Source organism: Euprymna scolopes, chromosome 14, assembly GCF_053919585.1.
Source record: "Euprymna scolopes isolate OS-2025 chromosome 14, ASM5391958v1, whole genome shotgun sequence".
Taxonomy (NCBI): Eukaryota; Metazoa; Mollusca; class Cephalopoda; order Sepiida; family Sepiolidae; genus Euprymna; species Euprymna scolopes.
Window position 1 is genome coordinate 60,749,416 of NC_136495.1, and position 17,197 is coordinate 60,766,612.

Here is a 17,197-nt window from a genome sequence, read left to right on the forward strand (position 1 = left end):
GGGAGAACTTCATTCCATAACGGATACGTACAATTTAATTTTTTTCGGTATTTTTTTAATGTCTTGATTAAACTGTACAAGTACCGAAAAACACTACCGAAGGCGGTGAAATGGCGCAAAATAGTACTAAGGTTCAGGGGGTTAATACCATGCAAACGGTAAATTTGCGACGGGTTTGATTATTAAATTCGTTGTCAGCGACCTAGGATACCTTAAAAAACAAATTAGAGTGGTTGGGGTTCTGTTGTAGCGTAAGGTAGCATTTACCAAGGTCCACAAAAATTTCTTGTTTTCTGCAGAAGTGCCGACTTAATTTATCAAATTTAAAAAAAAAACAAATGACGTATAAATCATTTTTAATTAAAAAAAAAATCGTAAAAATTAATCACGAAAACATACCAGTAGATACTTTTTGCTTCTTTTTGGGAGGCATAATAAGAATTTTTTCCAACCCTTCAAGTGAAAAGATGTCGTTTAAAAGGAGAAAACATGAAAATTAAGCATGTGTTAATCTCGCGCCACGCTTTTCTTTTTCAACAAGCTAATCTCGCGCCACTATTTGCAGCACACGACAGTTAAAATATACTCCTTTTTTCTAATCTATGAGGTATTTATTAGGATATCAATTATAGTATAATAGTGATAATGAAAATACAACAAGACTAATGTCTAAATTAGTTTTAATATTAAACAATAGGAATGCTTCCGACGACAGTCGTAAACGAATGCTAATACCTAGCAACAACTTGACAACATAAACAAACCTATGACAGGTACTTGTTTATAAAATAAACCAAGTTTTGTGTCTTTTTGCTTGTTTTGTGTCTTTTTGCTTGTTTTTTTTTTTTTTTGTTTTTTTTTTGCTTTAATCTGGTAATTTAAAAAAAGGTTTGTAAAATGTACAATCATATCTCGTTGCTTGCAATAGGGTTATCCGGAAATTGTAAAAACTAAAAAAGTCAACAACACACGCACAAAACAAGTGGCCGGGCCCGTGCCGAGTCGTTTAAATCTTTAAGATTGGGTGGCCCTTTTTCTTAATTGCATTTATTCATTTATTCGTGTGGACTCAACATTTTTCTTTTAAACATTCGGGATGTAACTGTTAACGGCAGGAAAACGAAGGTAAGTTCAAAGTTTCTCGATTTATCACAGTTTGATTTTTTATTTTAGTGATGGTGGTCAAGCCGGTGCTAGTGCACTTGATCCGCGCTATTTTTTAAAATAGTATTTTCCAATTTAATTAGTTTCATGATATCTGTTTTGGTACTCATGCACTTATTGATCCGTGCTGAAATAATAACGTTATTATTTAAAAAGCCATTCTTAACATGGGGAGGGGAGGGTGTTTTATACCTATTCTGTACTCTAACCTTACAATTGAATAATAAAAAACATATTATAAAACTTTAATTAAACTTGGAAATACGATTTAAAAAATAGCGCGGAAGTGCATTAGCACCTCTGTTTTTATTACATTGTAAGGTGAAAGTACAGAATGATTACAAAACATCTTCCCATCCCGATGCTAAGAATGGCTTTCTAAATGATAACCATATTATTTCAGTACGGTAACATAAGTGCACAAGTACTTTATTATAAATAAGTATTCAATTATTAACATTTTTTTTGTTTTTTTCATTTGTATTCATGCCAAACAAAGTAAATTTATTTTTTTATTTTTACTCACGTTCACTCCTTACAAAGCATATCGGTACTTGGATGTGTACGAGCCCTTTCCAAGTCTCACACAAAACACACATTCATATTTCAAGCTGTCATATACATACGCGCACACAAACATACGCGCCCACGTCCACACATGTACACATATTCACGTTCGCGTACATACACTCACATTCACGTATATATACACACACGCTTACATATACACATGTACTCACACACGCGAACACGAACACACACATGGACGACGTCACTTCCGCTTTCTAAGGAAATACACATGCGCAAAAGACACTCCAGAAGCGAGTATAAAACATGGAGACAATCGGTTTCTAATCCTCTTTAGGACCAACTCTCAACGAGAGAGGTTGGGCTAACAAGCCGCCACCGTTTCAGCGCGCGCACACGTACCTCACGCCCACTTCCTACTATGTATGGGGCACGAGTTAAAGACTGTATGTATACATTCCCACTCTTTCTCTCTCCATCTACTACTGGCCACTAAGAACACCTTCGCGTAGCTGACTACTAACTGATGACAACTCTAATATCCTCTTCTTTGTCTACACGCTGGACTACCATTCTCAATTTTCCTACAACATTTACTTCTCTTCCCACGCGCGAACAAACAATAGTGACCCGAACTTGAGATGAAAACACATTTCCTATTCTTGCTACAACACCAGTCCTGTAACAAACATGGGTTACATACGCGCGGACATGTTATAACTAAAACGTTCATTTCTTTCAACAGCAAATAAACGACGTTTATCTTATCCATTAATTGAGTCTTTGTTTCCTTCAATTCCCATTCGTTTCATTATTCTTTTGTAACGGGATTGGGGTATTTATATATCCTAGTCCCCTACAGATGTAAGGGGGTTACTATTTGGGGCCATGTCTAGGAAAGATTAACAAGATATTTGTTTATGTTACATTTAAACTTCTGCATATCAGTACAGCCAGGGAAGCAGGCAGCAGGAAGGGAATTCCAAAGTCTTGCTGTTCGAGAGAAGCAACTATTAGAATAGAAAGCTTTCTGGCATTTAGGGACAACAACAGTGAAGGGATGAGATATTATTGCTAAGTGGGTTTATCGGGGATATGTACGTCGAAACAAGTTCATCAGAACACATTCCTTTAAAATATTTATAAAACGGTCACAGTGATGCAACATTGCGGCGATGAGACAGGGGCTGGAGCTTACGCGCAGACGTAAGTTAAGGGACATATTTATAAGGGTATGCTAAGCAGGGAGTTGTGCAGCGAAATGTTTGTTCACATTACATTTAAATTTCTGCATATTAGTACAGTCGAGGAAACAGGGTGTGGGGAGCATTTTCTAAGAATTCAGCCATTATCTTGGATTGTTTTGCTCACATTTCCAGAATAGAGCTGTGTCATCAGCAAATGTACCTATCTCGGATAGAATTGCATGAGGAAGGTCATTTACAAAAATCAGGAATAATGCAAGTGAAAATATCAACACCCTGCGTTAATTTCATATCGTTTAGATGTATGGTCATCAAGAACTACATGGATCTTTCTTTTGGTCAAAAAGGGTTTGATTATTCACTACACTATTATAGATTTGTATGTGCCGTAATCACGTTGACGTACCCGTTCCCGTTAGATTACCAAAAGTAAGCAACGATGAGCCTGGTCAGTACTAGATGGGTGATCATTTGGGAATTCCAGGTGCTATATGTGCTCTCTGCTTATCTCGGCATTGTTTCCAGTTATCCTGGACTTCTCCTTACCACTGGACTCAAGCAGTGCCGATTTAGGAGTGATGTGGTTGGGAATTGTGTAACTCTTACCTCACAATTACGCACACACAGCTACCCTTACAGAGGGTATCCATTGTCTTTTGAGACTGAATAGAGGTGATGATTATAGATTTCCTAGAAATTATGAGTTCTAATTTCTGCAATAATGCATTTTCTAATAATCTTTCTACTCTTAGCTGCGGCTATTACACTCCTATAATGATTTCTTGATGCTATGAATTTGTGTCTATTTTTATTTGACTTATGGTGGTTGAATTGGTGGAATGCTTGCTGCCTATGGGCAATAGAAACTGCACAAATTGAATTAAACTATGGAGAGAGCGAGGATTGTTGCAGAATTTATACAAGTGAACAAGTGTTTCTATGCTTACTCTGACCCGTTCAGTTATCTCGTTAGAACACTGTTCAGCAGTGAGTGAAAAGGTTTTATTCCATGAGGTATCTTTGATATGATCTCTGATAGATTCTCAACCAGCCGTTTGTAGTATCGCATCTTTTTTGAGCAAAAAAGTTTAGGGTGATATCAACTATTATCACAAACTGTCTAGTGACAGATCGATCAAACTCTGGTATTAAGTGAATGTTGAATCTGTCCATTTTTTTAAATATAGGGAATTGCCGCTTATCAAAGCTCAAAGGCCACTTAAAGATACGGGTTTGATATAATAGAAGATTCTGACATTTCTTGAAAATGGATTACTCAGTGTATAAAAGATGCTAGAAAGCGGTAATGTTCAAGTGTCAATATTTTATTTATAACATTGTACCGTTGTACAATAAACTTGTTATAACTTATACTGTGTGTTGAATCTCATTTCATCATTTTCTTTACATAGGAGTCACCACTTGGCAAGGCCTGGAGGCCACTTAAGGATAAGGGTTAATGAGTGTACAGTAATCAATGGGATAATATCGTAGTATATTGGGAAGATTAGGGCTTGCTAAAGAATTTCTTCCTGGGTGCATGTGCTTCTATGTCTGCTTTTACCCTGTGACAACGGTCATAGGAGCAATCATCCAAGGGTGGTGTATGTGTATTGTAAGAAGTTTTACTCTATCTACCCCTTACTCTACAATGATGGAAAATGTGGAAATAATTTGGTTAATATAAGCAGACAGTTTATCTGATTACCTCATGCCTAATTTGCATATGTTAATTTATTTTGTGTTTCACATAAACAGCCTCTTATTCAGATTATTTTCTCTAAAGATTCAGGTTTTTTTTTTTTTTTTACTCATTTAAGAGTATTAAAATATATTGATTGACATTGTCTTGTACCAACTATCATATCAGGTGCGTTGTTTTAAATATATTTGAATAAAAGTATCATGTTATCGTTTATTGATGGTTGCATTGGAAGTATTGTAAGAATAGTCGACTCTTATGTATCAGTTTTTATGTTGATCATGGGAATGACAAAATGGAGTTGGGATTTAAAATATTGTATTTATTTTATGTAAATAGACTAGCTAGCTGTGCTACTTGAAATAAGCATTTCGTTTCTGGATTTTTAAGATGAAAATTGATAATTTGGATTCTTTGGGTTACACACACTGCTGTTCTCTGTGACGATTTCTTTTCTTATAGACGGGCTTGTGTGTAACACTATCAGCCGGTCACTGGTGTGTGACCGATCCATGTGTTACACTAAATGTCTTAGAAACGGTTCCATGATGATGTGCCAGTCAAAGTATCTGAGTATCAAGAGAAACAGCACACCTGAGATGTTGGCTGCAAGTGTGTGGCTCCTTTATTCTCTTTAAGATCACTCTGGTGGTATTCTGTCTGGAACCTTCTTTGTCTTCAGTCTCGCTTCCTTCGACTTAAGGCAGATATTCCATACAGGCACAACGCCAGGTAGACGTCCACCGTCTCATCCAACCGAAGCCGCCGTTCGGTGAACTGCCTCCAGGCAATAAAAGGGTCTGTAGCAAAGGCCGGGTAGTGTACCTCCTTAACCTCCTCCAGAGTTGGTTCATCCCTGAGGTGTTGATAAACGGTATATGCCCCTTGGTCAGCCTCAGTGGGATGACAAGCATGGGATCCTTTATTTTGCAAAGCCGGCAGACAAGCTCAGCTTTTTCCCACCACTCAACTACCAAGGGTCCGGTGGAGGAGCCATCGAACTCTGGTATCAATCTCAGATCAAACTTGTCCATTGCAAAAAAAAAAAAAATGGGCCGAAATAGCTTGTGGTCGATCAACAGGCAAAAATAACTTTCTGGATTTTTAAGATGAAGATTGATAATTTGAATTCTTTGAATTACACACACTACTGTTCTCTGTGACAATTTCTTCTCTTATAGACGGGCTTATGTGTAACACTATCAGCTGGTCTCTGGTGTGTGACCGATCCATACAAATTCTCCCAACTGATGTGGTCGATCAACAGGCAAAAATCACACAAATTATTCCAACTGATTTTGCTGCTTCTCAAACGTTAAATGATTTCTTCCTCCTCTCCCACCGACAAGTGACCTGTTTTTATAAGGCTCGCACACGTGATCTCACGAGACTTTGTTCACTACAAAACGTCACGGTCGCCATGATGAACTCTTTCTTTCTTGATGCGCGCGACTCACAGGACAGACAGACAGACAGACAGACAGACACGAGGACTTTTGTACAGTAAGCCATTTTCCCCACATTGGATGTGAGTGTGTGGTTCTTTCTTCTCCCAGGAAAAACGTCTTGATCTCTGATGGCATTTTGGCTGGAACCTTCTTCGTTTTCAGGCCCACTTCATTCTTTAATGCAGACATTTATGGCAGACACAATAACACAACACAATCGTAATATATAAGAAATATAATTAACTATTCATCTTATAAAATGTGTACAATATTAACATACAATTTACAGATCATACAATTGATTTTCACTATTACTTCTTTAAAACTAACTAAACTAGTGTGGAGGGAGAGGGGTGCTCTCCCCCCTCTCGTTTACAGAAAGGGAAAATAACACGTACTTACCCCATGCTGTCCGGATGGAAAAGAGGTTGATAAACAAAAAGGGAATCATGGGATTGCATTTTTTTGTGTATCCCTCCGCCTACAACCAAATCATGACCATGCAGAGGGAGGGTGCTAACTGTGGAGAAATGCGTGACTTACCTGGATAGACCACGTGCGGGTCGGTCACCGAAAATAAATAAAAAGAAAGAAAAGAAACGGTCAAGACTCTTATTTATAGAGTAGTGATCACGTGAGTTAGAAGAATATGCAAATAGAGGTGAACGATTTTGCGATATAAAAAGCCTGTGTTGTTAAGAGGAGGCGCAGACTGTTGGCAGAAGTCAGTGCTGTCACACGTGCTTTAGAGTTTTGTTATTATATGCTGTGTTCGATTGTTGGGAGAGAGAAAAGAGAATAGGAGGAACCAAGAAGACATTCTGCAGATACTTGACTTTGTGTTGGTTTTACTAACAACCACCAAAACCGGATCAGTAAAACATAGTGCCACATGTGAAAGATGAAGATAAGTTATATCTGAAAGTGTGCAAATGTTTTATCTCGTTTGACTCGTTAGTCTCCATCAATTCACTGTTTTAATACCTCATTGTAATGCAGCTTCCTTCTTTCCGAGGACTGCAAGGTTGCAGAACTCTCTTCCTGCTCACTGTTTTCCTTCTACTTACAGCTTTGGTCTTTTCAAGACTAAGGTCTATAGGTGTCTCCTGTCTTTACAATAATCAGCTTTTGTTTTTGTTAGCTTGTTATATCAAGTGTCGTGAGAAATTTCCATAAAAAAACAAAAACGATTTTTAACTTTGTCAGTCCTTTTAAAAATGCCTTCCTGAGATCTTCCAAGAGTACATGGTCATTTTTTCTAAAAGTTAGTAACAAATCCAACAATTTGATACCTGAATAAGCTTCATCGTTTAACTCCCCTTTCCCCCGCCTTTTAAAGGAACAATCAAAGACTGAACGAATTTTGGTAATAACACCTGATCCTTCTATATATCTATATATATAAAAGGCAAAATGTGTGTGACCATTTCGTGTATGTCTCGCAAAGGCTTTTTTCGCACATGGTCCCGGGGGGGGGGGTTTAGGGTTAAAACGAAACTAATTCAAAGCTAACATTGTTCCTAGCATCGCACCGGGAAACGTCCAGAAGCAATCAGCTTTGATCAATGTGGGGCAAAACTCCTCTCATATCAGACAATTGCTATTCAATCTGGACAATGGGGCCCCCTCCCCAACATCTTTGTTGGATTGTGTAGTGGACTTTCGGTCAGCGTTCAAGTTGTGGATAACTTGACCAAGACTAAAGTTACTTCTCATGAAAGAGGAGAACTATTTATGGCACAATGGGAGATTCCATTGTGCACACATGGGCCAGTCTATTCCTTGGATTGTGATTGGCTGAATCACCTGATTGGATATGCTTGTACATAAATACAAGCCCTCAGTCCAGCTCAATCTGATGTCTGTCTTGTGCATAATCTGGACCCTTGATAAGTGTTGCTGCTATTATTATTATTATTGTTGTTGTTGTGTGTTATTGACTAACACAGTTCTTTTGATTATTCTACATCTCCCCTCTTCCCCCCCCACGAGTAGGCTGGGTTGTGTGAAAGGTGTATCTCTCTTTTAGGCCTAGTTTGTTGTGTGGTAGTAACCTAGCAAGAGCTCGGGGAATCCTTGATCGAAAGCGTGGGGATATATGTGTGGTTTGTTGTTGGGGTTTGGTTGCTGTGTATGTGCTATTACAGGGAGATAGTGGGAGATGCAAGAATGTAGTATCGCTTGAGGGAATTGTTGGTCCTAGTGCTGCACTTGGTATTGGGGTTGGTGCAGGCTTAAGTTCGCATTTTCTGAGGAAACGGCAGTTCCTAAGTGTGATCCTTCCGGATCCGTTAACCCTGATTCGGTATTGTCGATCTGGTAGGGAACTGATGATTTTGCCCGTTGTGTTCCATCTGCGATTGACTGGATTTCGGATGGCTACAGTGTCACCAGCTTGTAATGGTGGAAGGTTGTGGGTATATTTATTGTATCTTTCTACTATTTTTGCATTGCGGTGGTGGAGCATTTCCTCGCGCTGTTGTGCCGCTGACACCCATTCAGGATGAGGCTTGTAGAGGATTGGCTGTGATGGGATGGAGTCACGTAGTCGACGGTGAAGTAATAATTGGGCCGGTGATAGGCCAATGCTTTGGATTGGGGTATTCCGATACTGCAAGATGGCCCGGGCAACACTGTCATTGTCCAAGGAACCGTGGGGGCCTGTGTTTCCTTTCACAATCCTCTTTGCAGTTTTTACTGCGAGCTCTGCCCTGCCATTGGATTGGGGATATGCAACAGAAGATAATCTGTGCCTAACACACCATGTTTTCAGAAATTCTTGGAACGTTCTGGAAGTGAAAGGTGGGCCGCCATCGGTGCTGAGTTCTTCTGGGGCACCATATGTTTGGAACAGTTGTCGGCATATGGACATCAATTTGGTTGTAGTAGTGTGACCTGATTCTAGGCGGTATAAAATTATCCAACCAGTTAGCCTATCTGCGCAGGCAAGGTATGTGTGATCTCCAATATAAAAAATATCCATGACGATTTGTTGGAATGGCCACTCTGGGGATCGTGTTAGAATGATAGGCTCCCTTGGTTGACTAGGTGCGATGGTTGAGCATACCATGCAATTCGCCCTAATACTGCGGATTGATGCATCCATCCCTGGCTAGTACACCGATTCGTTGGCACGTGCTTTCATGCCGACTACTCCTTGGTGGGCAGAATGCAGGCAGTGTAGGACCTTTTTTCGTTGTGTTTTGGGGATGACGATCCTTCGATCCAACAATACTAGACCATTGTCAGTGCTAAGGCGGTGCCTCACCTCCCAATACTCACGGATTTCGGGTGCAGTGAGATTACGTGTTCTTGGGAAGCCTTGCTGTATTGTGTCTATTAATTTGTTATATTGTTGATCGCCACGACCTGCTGAATGAATTAGGTCTGGTGATAACATGGCTATATTACTGCTGTCTGCAAATGTTGCTATTAAGGCTGTTGACTCTGTTATGTTGCTTATGTTGTTCGACTCCAGTATATCCATTTGAGAGGGTTTTGTTGGAAATACATCGAGGAGGGCTTGCACCATCACCACTGGGTGGCGGGAAACTGCATCAGGGCCTCTGTGCCACTTCCCGGGGCAATGCTGTATGGTAAATCTGTATCTCAGGGTCTTTTCCTTTAGTCTAAAGAGCCGGGGGTTTTGGATCTTGCTCAGATCACGATCACCAAATATCCCCTTCAGAGGTTCATGGTCTGTGACCACTATGATGTTTGGAGAACCCATGACGAACATACGGCATTTTTCCAATGCCCATGCTATTGCTGCTGCCTCACCCTCTATTGGTGCGTATCTGCGCTCAGCATCCGTGCAAAATCTGCTGCCGGCATATATCAGATGCCAACCTTCGGAACAGTAGATTGGGGCTTTTTCCATGGTACATTGGCAATGTTTTTGTAGGAGTAGGAAGCCCATTCCTTCTTTGCTCCAATCTGGAGCAAGGCAAGTTGCTCTGTCTTTGTCAAATGTTGCTACCTCCTTCTGGACTAGGTGAATTATAACTCGCTTGGAATCTTTGAATGTGTCTTCAAGGTTTTGATTCCAAGCAAATTTGGAGTTTTGTTTGACGAGGTCCCGAAAAGGCACCATAACTGGACCCAGTGAATATACCCAGGCTACTTGATTGACAAGCCCAAACCATGATCTGGCATCAGTAATTGTCCTTGGGACTGGAAAACCCTGTATCGCTTGTATCATGGACTCAGAAGGGGTCACTCCTGAAGAAGTTATCTGGAGGCCTCCAAATTGTACGACATCCTGACAGAATTGGAATTTGTCGGTGTTGAGCACAATTCCATTCTTAGCACATTGGAGCAGAAAATCGAAGGTATGATAAAAGGCTCCCTCAATGCTAGAGTCATATAGCAGGGTATCGTCTACTATCTTCACCTTGCGTGGGATATCTTTTATTATCTCATCGTATCTGCGAGTGTAAGCATCCCCAGATGCAACATATCCTTGAGGCATCCTAAGATACATGTATCTTCCCCACTCAGTTATGAAGGTGGTTAATGGTTGAGATTCTTTGTCTAAGAGAATCGAGTGGTATCCATCAACAGCGTCTAGGACTGTTTTCTTTGTTCTAGGTGGCACTTGCAGTGCCAACTGGAATGGCGACCCAGTATGGTGGGTTTCTCGCTTGCATTGAGAGTTAAGGTGTTGGTAATCTATTGTTCTCCTTGGATTACCATTCTTTTTGGCAGTTATTACCATAGTACTGCACCAATCAGTAGGCATACCCACGGGTACTGGAGCTATGATACCTTTTTCTACATCCTTCCAAAGGGCTTGTCTTACTGGTTCCTTGAAGTGGAAGGGTACAGGAATTGGGTTATGCCTGGCTTTAGGGATTGCTCCCTCTTTGAGGTGAATGTGGGCAGCTGGGCCGGACATGGCTGGAAATATCCCATCTTTGTTGAATGTCGTTTTGGCAAACTTTTCTAGGAGCCAGCTCTTAAGTTTGCCTATGTTATCTTCTGTTGCGGGAAAAGGGAGGTTTTTGGGGCGATTTGGCAATTGATCTACACACTTTTTAGACTCGGTGTCTACCTCTTCATGTACGTCTGTTAAAGGGTTTGGAAAATGTTTGTGCAATATTCCCACATCGATGCAGGCTGCTCTGCTGAGATAAAGCCGTTGTATGCCCTTGCATATGTAGAGGGCTTGTTTAGTTGTTTTCCCTCTGACCACAAACTCAACTGGTAGCCAACCCTGACACATGAGTGTGAAACCTCCAACTGTTCGTATGATCTTTCTTGATTGGATAAGACTAATCTCTGTGAGGCCCATTTTCATTAAATGCTTTGGTCCCCCAAGACAAATGGCGGCACCACTGTCGGGAAAAACCTTTAGCGTTGTACTACAACTCCTAGGGATATTGACAGCTCGTCTGGGATCTGGTTTTGGTGAAAATGGGATTACTGATGCATTTATTTCAGTTAACAGATCACCTTCTGTAGTCATAATGGTGCCCCTCATTTGATCGAATGTGATATGGGCCATGAGTGTATTCATGGGAGCTTCTTGGTCTTCAAAATTCTTTATCACTGCCGGGCGATATTTCTTTGTCCGGCACACTGCTGAGAAATGGTTAAGTTTCCCACAAGTGTTGCACATTTGATTCCATGCTGGACATGTTAAATGGCGGGCACTTGTCCTTGGAGTACCGTGTTGGTGACTACCGCAACCTATGCAGGTTTGACGGGGTTCTTTATCAGCAATGTTATCGTTGTGAGTAGCAGTAGAGCTAGTGCGAATATTGCCTCTGCTAGTCCGTACAGCACTGTGTTTTTTTTTTTTGCGATACATTGACATCCGGACTATAGCTATGTCTGAGGTATCAGTCATTGCGGTTTGGTCCCGTAGTGCAGACTCAAATGCTTCAGCATGACAAATATTTTGGTTGAGAGTTTTTAGCAACCCGGCTTTTGCCAGTAGATTGGTCTGAAGCGTATCATTCGATATCCCTTTGATAAATTGGTCCTTGATGTAAATGTCGGACAGGTCGTGATCGCAGTTGGGGCATGAGAAATTACAGTCGATGGCCGTGGACCTAAGACGAACAAGGTATTGTTAGATGGGTTCATCTTCATGCTGTGATATAGCTGCAAATGTCATCCGATGGACCATGGGATTTGATTTTTGAGTTACCAATGCTTCTGTCATCTCTAGCAGCTTGTCTGGGTTGGTGGTGAAGAACTTAGGGTACGTATTTATGATTGCGTTTTGAACGGATTCATCAGCGCAACTGTATAACTGGGTATTGGCCTGAGAAGTTGGCATGTCCGTTATTCTGGTAAATACTTCCCAGTCAATCCGAAATTTTCTGAATTGTTGAGGGGTCATTTCGAGATGAAGTTGGGGAGGCCTGGCAGCTGGTGCCTTAGCATAGGTGGTCTGGGTAGCAGGCTCCTTGGCTTGTCGAAGGATAGACAGAGCTTCTCCCATTATTGTGATTCCCAATTCTCTTAGCATGGCTCGATCCATTACTTGAAGGTTTTCTTTCCTCAGTTTTTCCTTCACAAAAGTTGCAGCGTAGCTCTTGGCGGAATCGGCAGCAATGCCTGCTTTGAGGAAATAGTCTTCCCAATCTTCTGTCTCGAATCCTGTTCGTAGCGCCATGTTGGATTGTGTAGTGGACTTTCGGTCTACCTCCCTACAAGGTGTTGGATAACTTGACCAAGACTAAAGTTACTTCTCATGAAAGAGGAGAACTATTTATGGCACAATGGGAGATTCCATTGTGCACACATGGGCCAGTCTATTCCTTGGATTGTGATTGGCTGAATCACCTGATTGGATATGCTTGTACATAAATACAAGCCCTCAGTCCAGCTCAATCTGATGTCTGTCTTGTGCATAATCTGGACCCTTGGTAAGTGTTGCTGCTATTATTATTATTATTATTATTGTTGTTGTTGTGTGTTATTGACTAACACAGTTCTTTTGATTATTCTACAATCTTGGGGGAAAAAAACCAGTCAAAGTTGGGTAAACAAACCCAAGTTAACTGCGTGACTTCTATTTGACCTCAATAATTAGGTTAAATAGAAGCAGCAGAGTTAACTTTTATTGCTACCACCTGTCAATAGTTAAATAAATAAATTCATACATGTTTCCCTTGTATGTCTCCATGGCCCAGTGGTTAACATTGTACGTCTTTTTTTCACACTTTAATTTCCAACTTTGCCTCAAGGCTTCAGGTTCGATCCTCATACTCACCTACCAAAACTTTTTTTTATTATTTTAACCCCCACCCACCCTCGGAGTTTGGATTTACCCAAAACCACGCACACCTCAAAACACCCGGGCATCGCCGGGTACCCCCCGCTAGTATATATATAAAAGCGAAAATGTTTGTTTGTGTGCGTGTATGTGCGGTTTCGTGTATGTTCGAGAATGGCTTTTTTTCTGAGAAGCGATTGGTCAGCTCACAACTTCTTAAAACTTTTTATATTGCTTCTAGATCATAACATGTACGAGTTAACAATGGGGGTCGCCTGTCTATTTAATTTGACCGACTTTCAAAACCTAAATATTCAACATATTCGGATCGCCGCATGTTGCTTTCACTTTTCAGTATAAAAACAGCAAAACTGGATTCGAACCGGATGTAAACGTCACCGATGTAAGACTTGTTTTGTCTTGTGGCAATCATTTGTGCCGACTGAGTTTATCAGTGCTTCCAAAAAATGTGGATCATTTAACACAAAACCTTCACTATAAACAAATGATCTGTGTAGATTTCCAGCAATTTAGTTTTTATGTGAAGCTTATATGTTGAAATTGATGAGTGAGTCAATTTTCTTTTTTTATATTGTAAAAACTGTTGTACTGTATATAGTATAAAAATAGGACAATAAAATTCCAAATTAATAACAGTAAACATTAATTTATTATGGATGGTTTAAAAAATCGTTATACAAATCAGCAATTCAAAGAACTGTCTTTTAACTGTTTATCTGTGCTATATATACTAGCGAACTATGAACCTCTTCCCCCTTTTTCTCCTTTTCTTTCCTTCTCTTCTACTTCATCTCCCCTTTCTTTCTTTCTTTCTTTCCTCCTTCTCTTTCTTCTCCCATTTCCCTTATGTCTCTTCCCTTTTTTAGTCCCTTTCCCTAGACCAATCAAAATCAAAGTAAGAGTATAGTGAAAATGGGAAGTGGGGACGAGTAAGGGGCACACTCTCCAACCACAGCAGAACCCGGGTCATATTACTAGCGATAACCAAATGACCTGTCCTCAGACCTAAAATTTATTTCACATAAATATTCTGAAATGATGATAAAATTCACACCCACTCCTAAATTAAACCTGATATACACAAGTTTACTTAAGACCTTAGATGAGTTAACACTCACACACACACACACATCTCTGTCTATCAATATCCCCCCACTTTAACTTCTTAAACCACCACCCTTTCTACTTTACTCTCACACCCCTTATTAGTCTTGTTTTATACACAATTCTATCCCTTGTTTCTATTTATAATTGGCTTTTACCGGATGTTGAACTGAGATCTTCATTACAAAGTTTGCTTTCAAGCAATATATGGTCCTGGTGCGGCTGGGGGGAGGGCAAATATCGGTGGCAATCGACCCTATAACTAAAAGATGACACAGGCAAGAAAAAGACGAAAAACGATGATCCAAAGAAGAGATGACAAACACAGTAGGTATCGTTGTGAACAAATATAAATCCGTTCAGGTTTATTTTCCAAAAAGAAACTGAATGATGGTAGGTCTTAGGCTGAGGGTTGGAGTCCAGCTGGTGTTTGAACTGATACAGCTTCGAGGTCATTGCCAGTGGCTACAGGAAATATGCGCTGACTTAAGATGCTGGGCTGCTGGAAATCGAGTAAATTGACGGCGAGTGGCGACTGCTGCTACTGGGTTCGACTGTTGTCGGGGAGGTAGTCTAACCCATTCTGTGTGGGTATGACTGCTGCTGCATTGGGTTGAGCCGCTGACGGGCCCAACCTTGCCGTTCGGCGATCTAGCTGTGACTGACTGTTTGTTGAAAAAAAAATGCTGTATTTATACTCGTCTGGCGGATGTAGTTGTAGACAAAAGCGGCTTGCAACGCTGGTCATCATTTTCGTTTTTCATTTGTGCTTGTTTTTGTGTTTTTAACGTACTGTAGGGAATCATCTGTTTGAGGTTTATATTCATGTGTCGTATCAAATTGAAGCTGGGAAAGTTGTGAATATTATTCTAGTGGGAATCATACTGTTAAAGTGTTCCATGGAATAATTATTCACATCAAAATACTTATTGAAAGGTTGTCGACTGTGGTGTTTGTGCTTTTGAATTCAGTTCTTCTTTTGATGAGTGGTTTCTTTTTGTGGAAACCGCGACGGTCCCTTCTAATAAATGTTTATTTTCTTATCAAATAACATAAAAGCCCCCTCCTTTTCCTATGTCAAGAATGGCTTTCTTATCTACTTGACCATGTCTAATTATCTAAACAAATGGACAGTAGAAATCGGAAGTTAAAAAGAACAGACAATCTTGACGATAACTGATTTTCTAGATTGTAGATTGACAGTTGAATGATGATAAAAACTATGAATGGATTTAAATTCTCCACTCAAGAAAATATTTAACTCAGAAAACAGCAATTATTTCCCTTTAGTCAAAAACATTATGAGATGTGAGTACTAATAGACAAAATAGGGAGAAACAAGTTACGAGACAGCAAAGTAAATCCAAGGTCTACCTTCTACATTGAACTAATATTGATCACTGGCTGCTGGAAACCTATAAATCTGAAAAACCTGCACCTCCTCACTGACGTTGCTCCTTCAGATATGAGACAGAAAGTTGCCAGCCAAGTAAAGATTACATAAGCTATCAATAATGAACACAATCTTCTTCATGGACGTGAACCAGCAGTTCAATAACTGAGGTTGAAGAGCAGCTTTCTCAGCCATGTTAAATCTCTGATAACATCTCAGCAATAATTTAGCCAGACGAGTATAAATACAGCGGTTTTTTTCAACAGTCAGTCACGGCTAGATCGCCGAACGGCGAGGTTGGGCCCGTCAGCAGCTCAACCCAACGCAGCAGCAGTCATGCCCACACAGAACGGGTTAGACTACCTCCCCGACAACAGTCGAACCCAGTAGCAGCAGTGGCTACTCGCCGTCAATTCACTTACATATTCAGATTCAACAGTGAAGTGTTAGTGTTGGTTTGGTTGCAAGATGAGTTGATGGAGTCGATGAAGTAAGTTCAGGAAACTTCTGCCATCACTAACCAGCAGAGTAGTGCCACTGTAGACCAAAGAAAGAGTTACATGTACAATGTGTGATGATGTATGGAAGTGAAACTTGGCCAGTGAGAGTTAGGATATGCGTTGCATGAAGAGAAATCATATGAGAATGATATGATTAATATATAATGTGAATCTCAGACAGGTTTAAATCTGATTACCTCAGAAAAAGACTACATTTGGAGAGTATAGAGAGCTTTGTGTAAAACAGGAGACGTTGTTGGTATGGCCACATTAGAAGAATGAATGAGAGTTCTTGGGTAGATGTAGAAAAATTGAGAGAGTTGCATCAGTTGGGGGGGGGTGATAGACCAAAAAGAAAAAAGATGGGAAAAAGTGATAGGGATGGATTGGAGAGAATGGAATAAATAAAGATATGGCCAGGGATCGGTTAGTTTGGTAGTCAATTTCTAAAAGCCGTCCAACACATGCCAACATATAAAGCAGACGTTAAACCAACGATGATGGTATTAGTTTCTATTTACTACCTTCCTACGAAGGTAATGTTAGAGACAAGGTCAGTTTTTAATGTAAGGAAAATCAAGCTTTCCCAAAAAGGTGCACTTGGGATTGGAACAAAAGTAAAAATTGCCTCAGGTTAGGAGGACTTCAGGACAAAATCGATTATGTTTAGCATCAGAACAAAAACTATATTTTCTTCCTAGCCAAATGCTGTTAATGTATTCCAACTCTCCTTTGAGTCGTGTATCATCTCTTTCCCTGCAAATCTGTCGGACTCAATTCCTGACATGAAAGCAGATCAGACCTGAGCTCAGTTTTGAGTTGTTTCATGCTGAACCACAATACTTGTTGTAAATGATCCATTGTAGGCAATTAACTCAACACAAGTTGCTATTTTAATCATAGC

At 40.2% G+C, this 17,197-nt stretch overlaps 2 protein-coding genes across 7 annotated transcripts in view; one reads left to right on the plus strand and one right to left on the minus strand.

Moving 5' to 3' along the window:
• Nucleotides 1-594, minus strand: part of LOC145293043 (thymocyte nuclear protein 1-like) — a 177,672-nt gene extending 177,078 nt beyond the window's left edge. The window contains exon 1 of one of the 2 annotated variants that reach the window (XM_080139352.1): nucleotides 400-594. Coding sequence is in view for 1 of the 2 variants with exons in the window: in XM_080139351.1 (XP_079995477.1) it covers nucleotides 400-433 (34 nt within the window). In the remaining variant the exon portion in view is untranslated. The remainder of the gene's footprint in view (nucleotides 1-399) is intronic. The other variant, XM_080139351.1, reaches the window with a different exon arrangement.
• LOC145293042 (leucine-rich repeat-containing protein 56-like) overlaps nucleotides 1-17,197 on the plus strand; it is a 252,031-nt gene that overhangs the window by 138,353 nt on the left and 96,481 nt on the right. For 2 of the 5 annotated variants that reach the window (XR_013869644.1, XM_080139347.1), the window contains exon 1: nucleotides 760-1,125. The exons of 2 other annotated variants lie outside the window; for them this stretch is intronic. The gene's annotated coding sequence lies outside the window, so the exon portion shown is untranslated. Of the gene's footprint in view, nucleotides 1-759; nucleotides 1,126-17,197 lie in introns of those variants that run through there. One more of the 5 variants, XM_080139350.1, reaches the window with a different exon arrangement.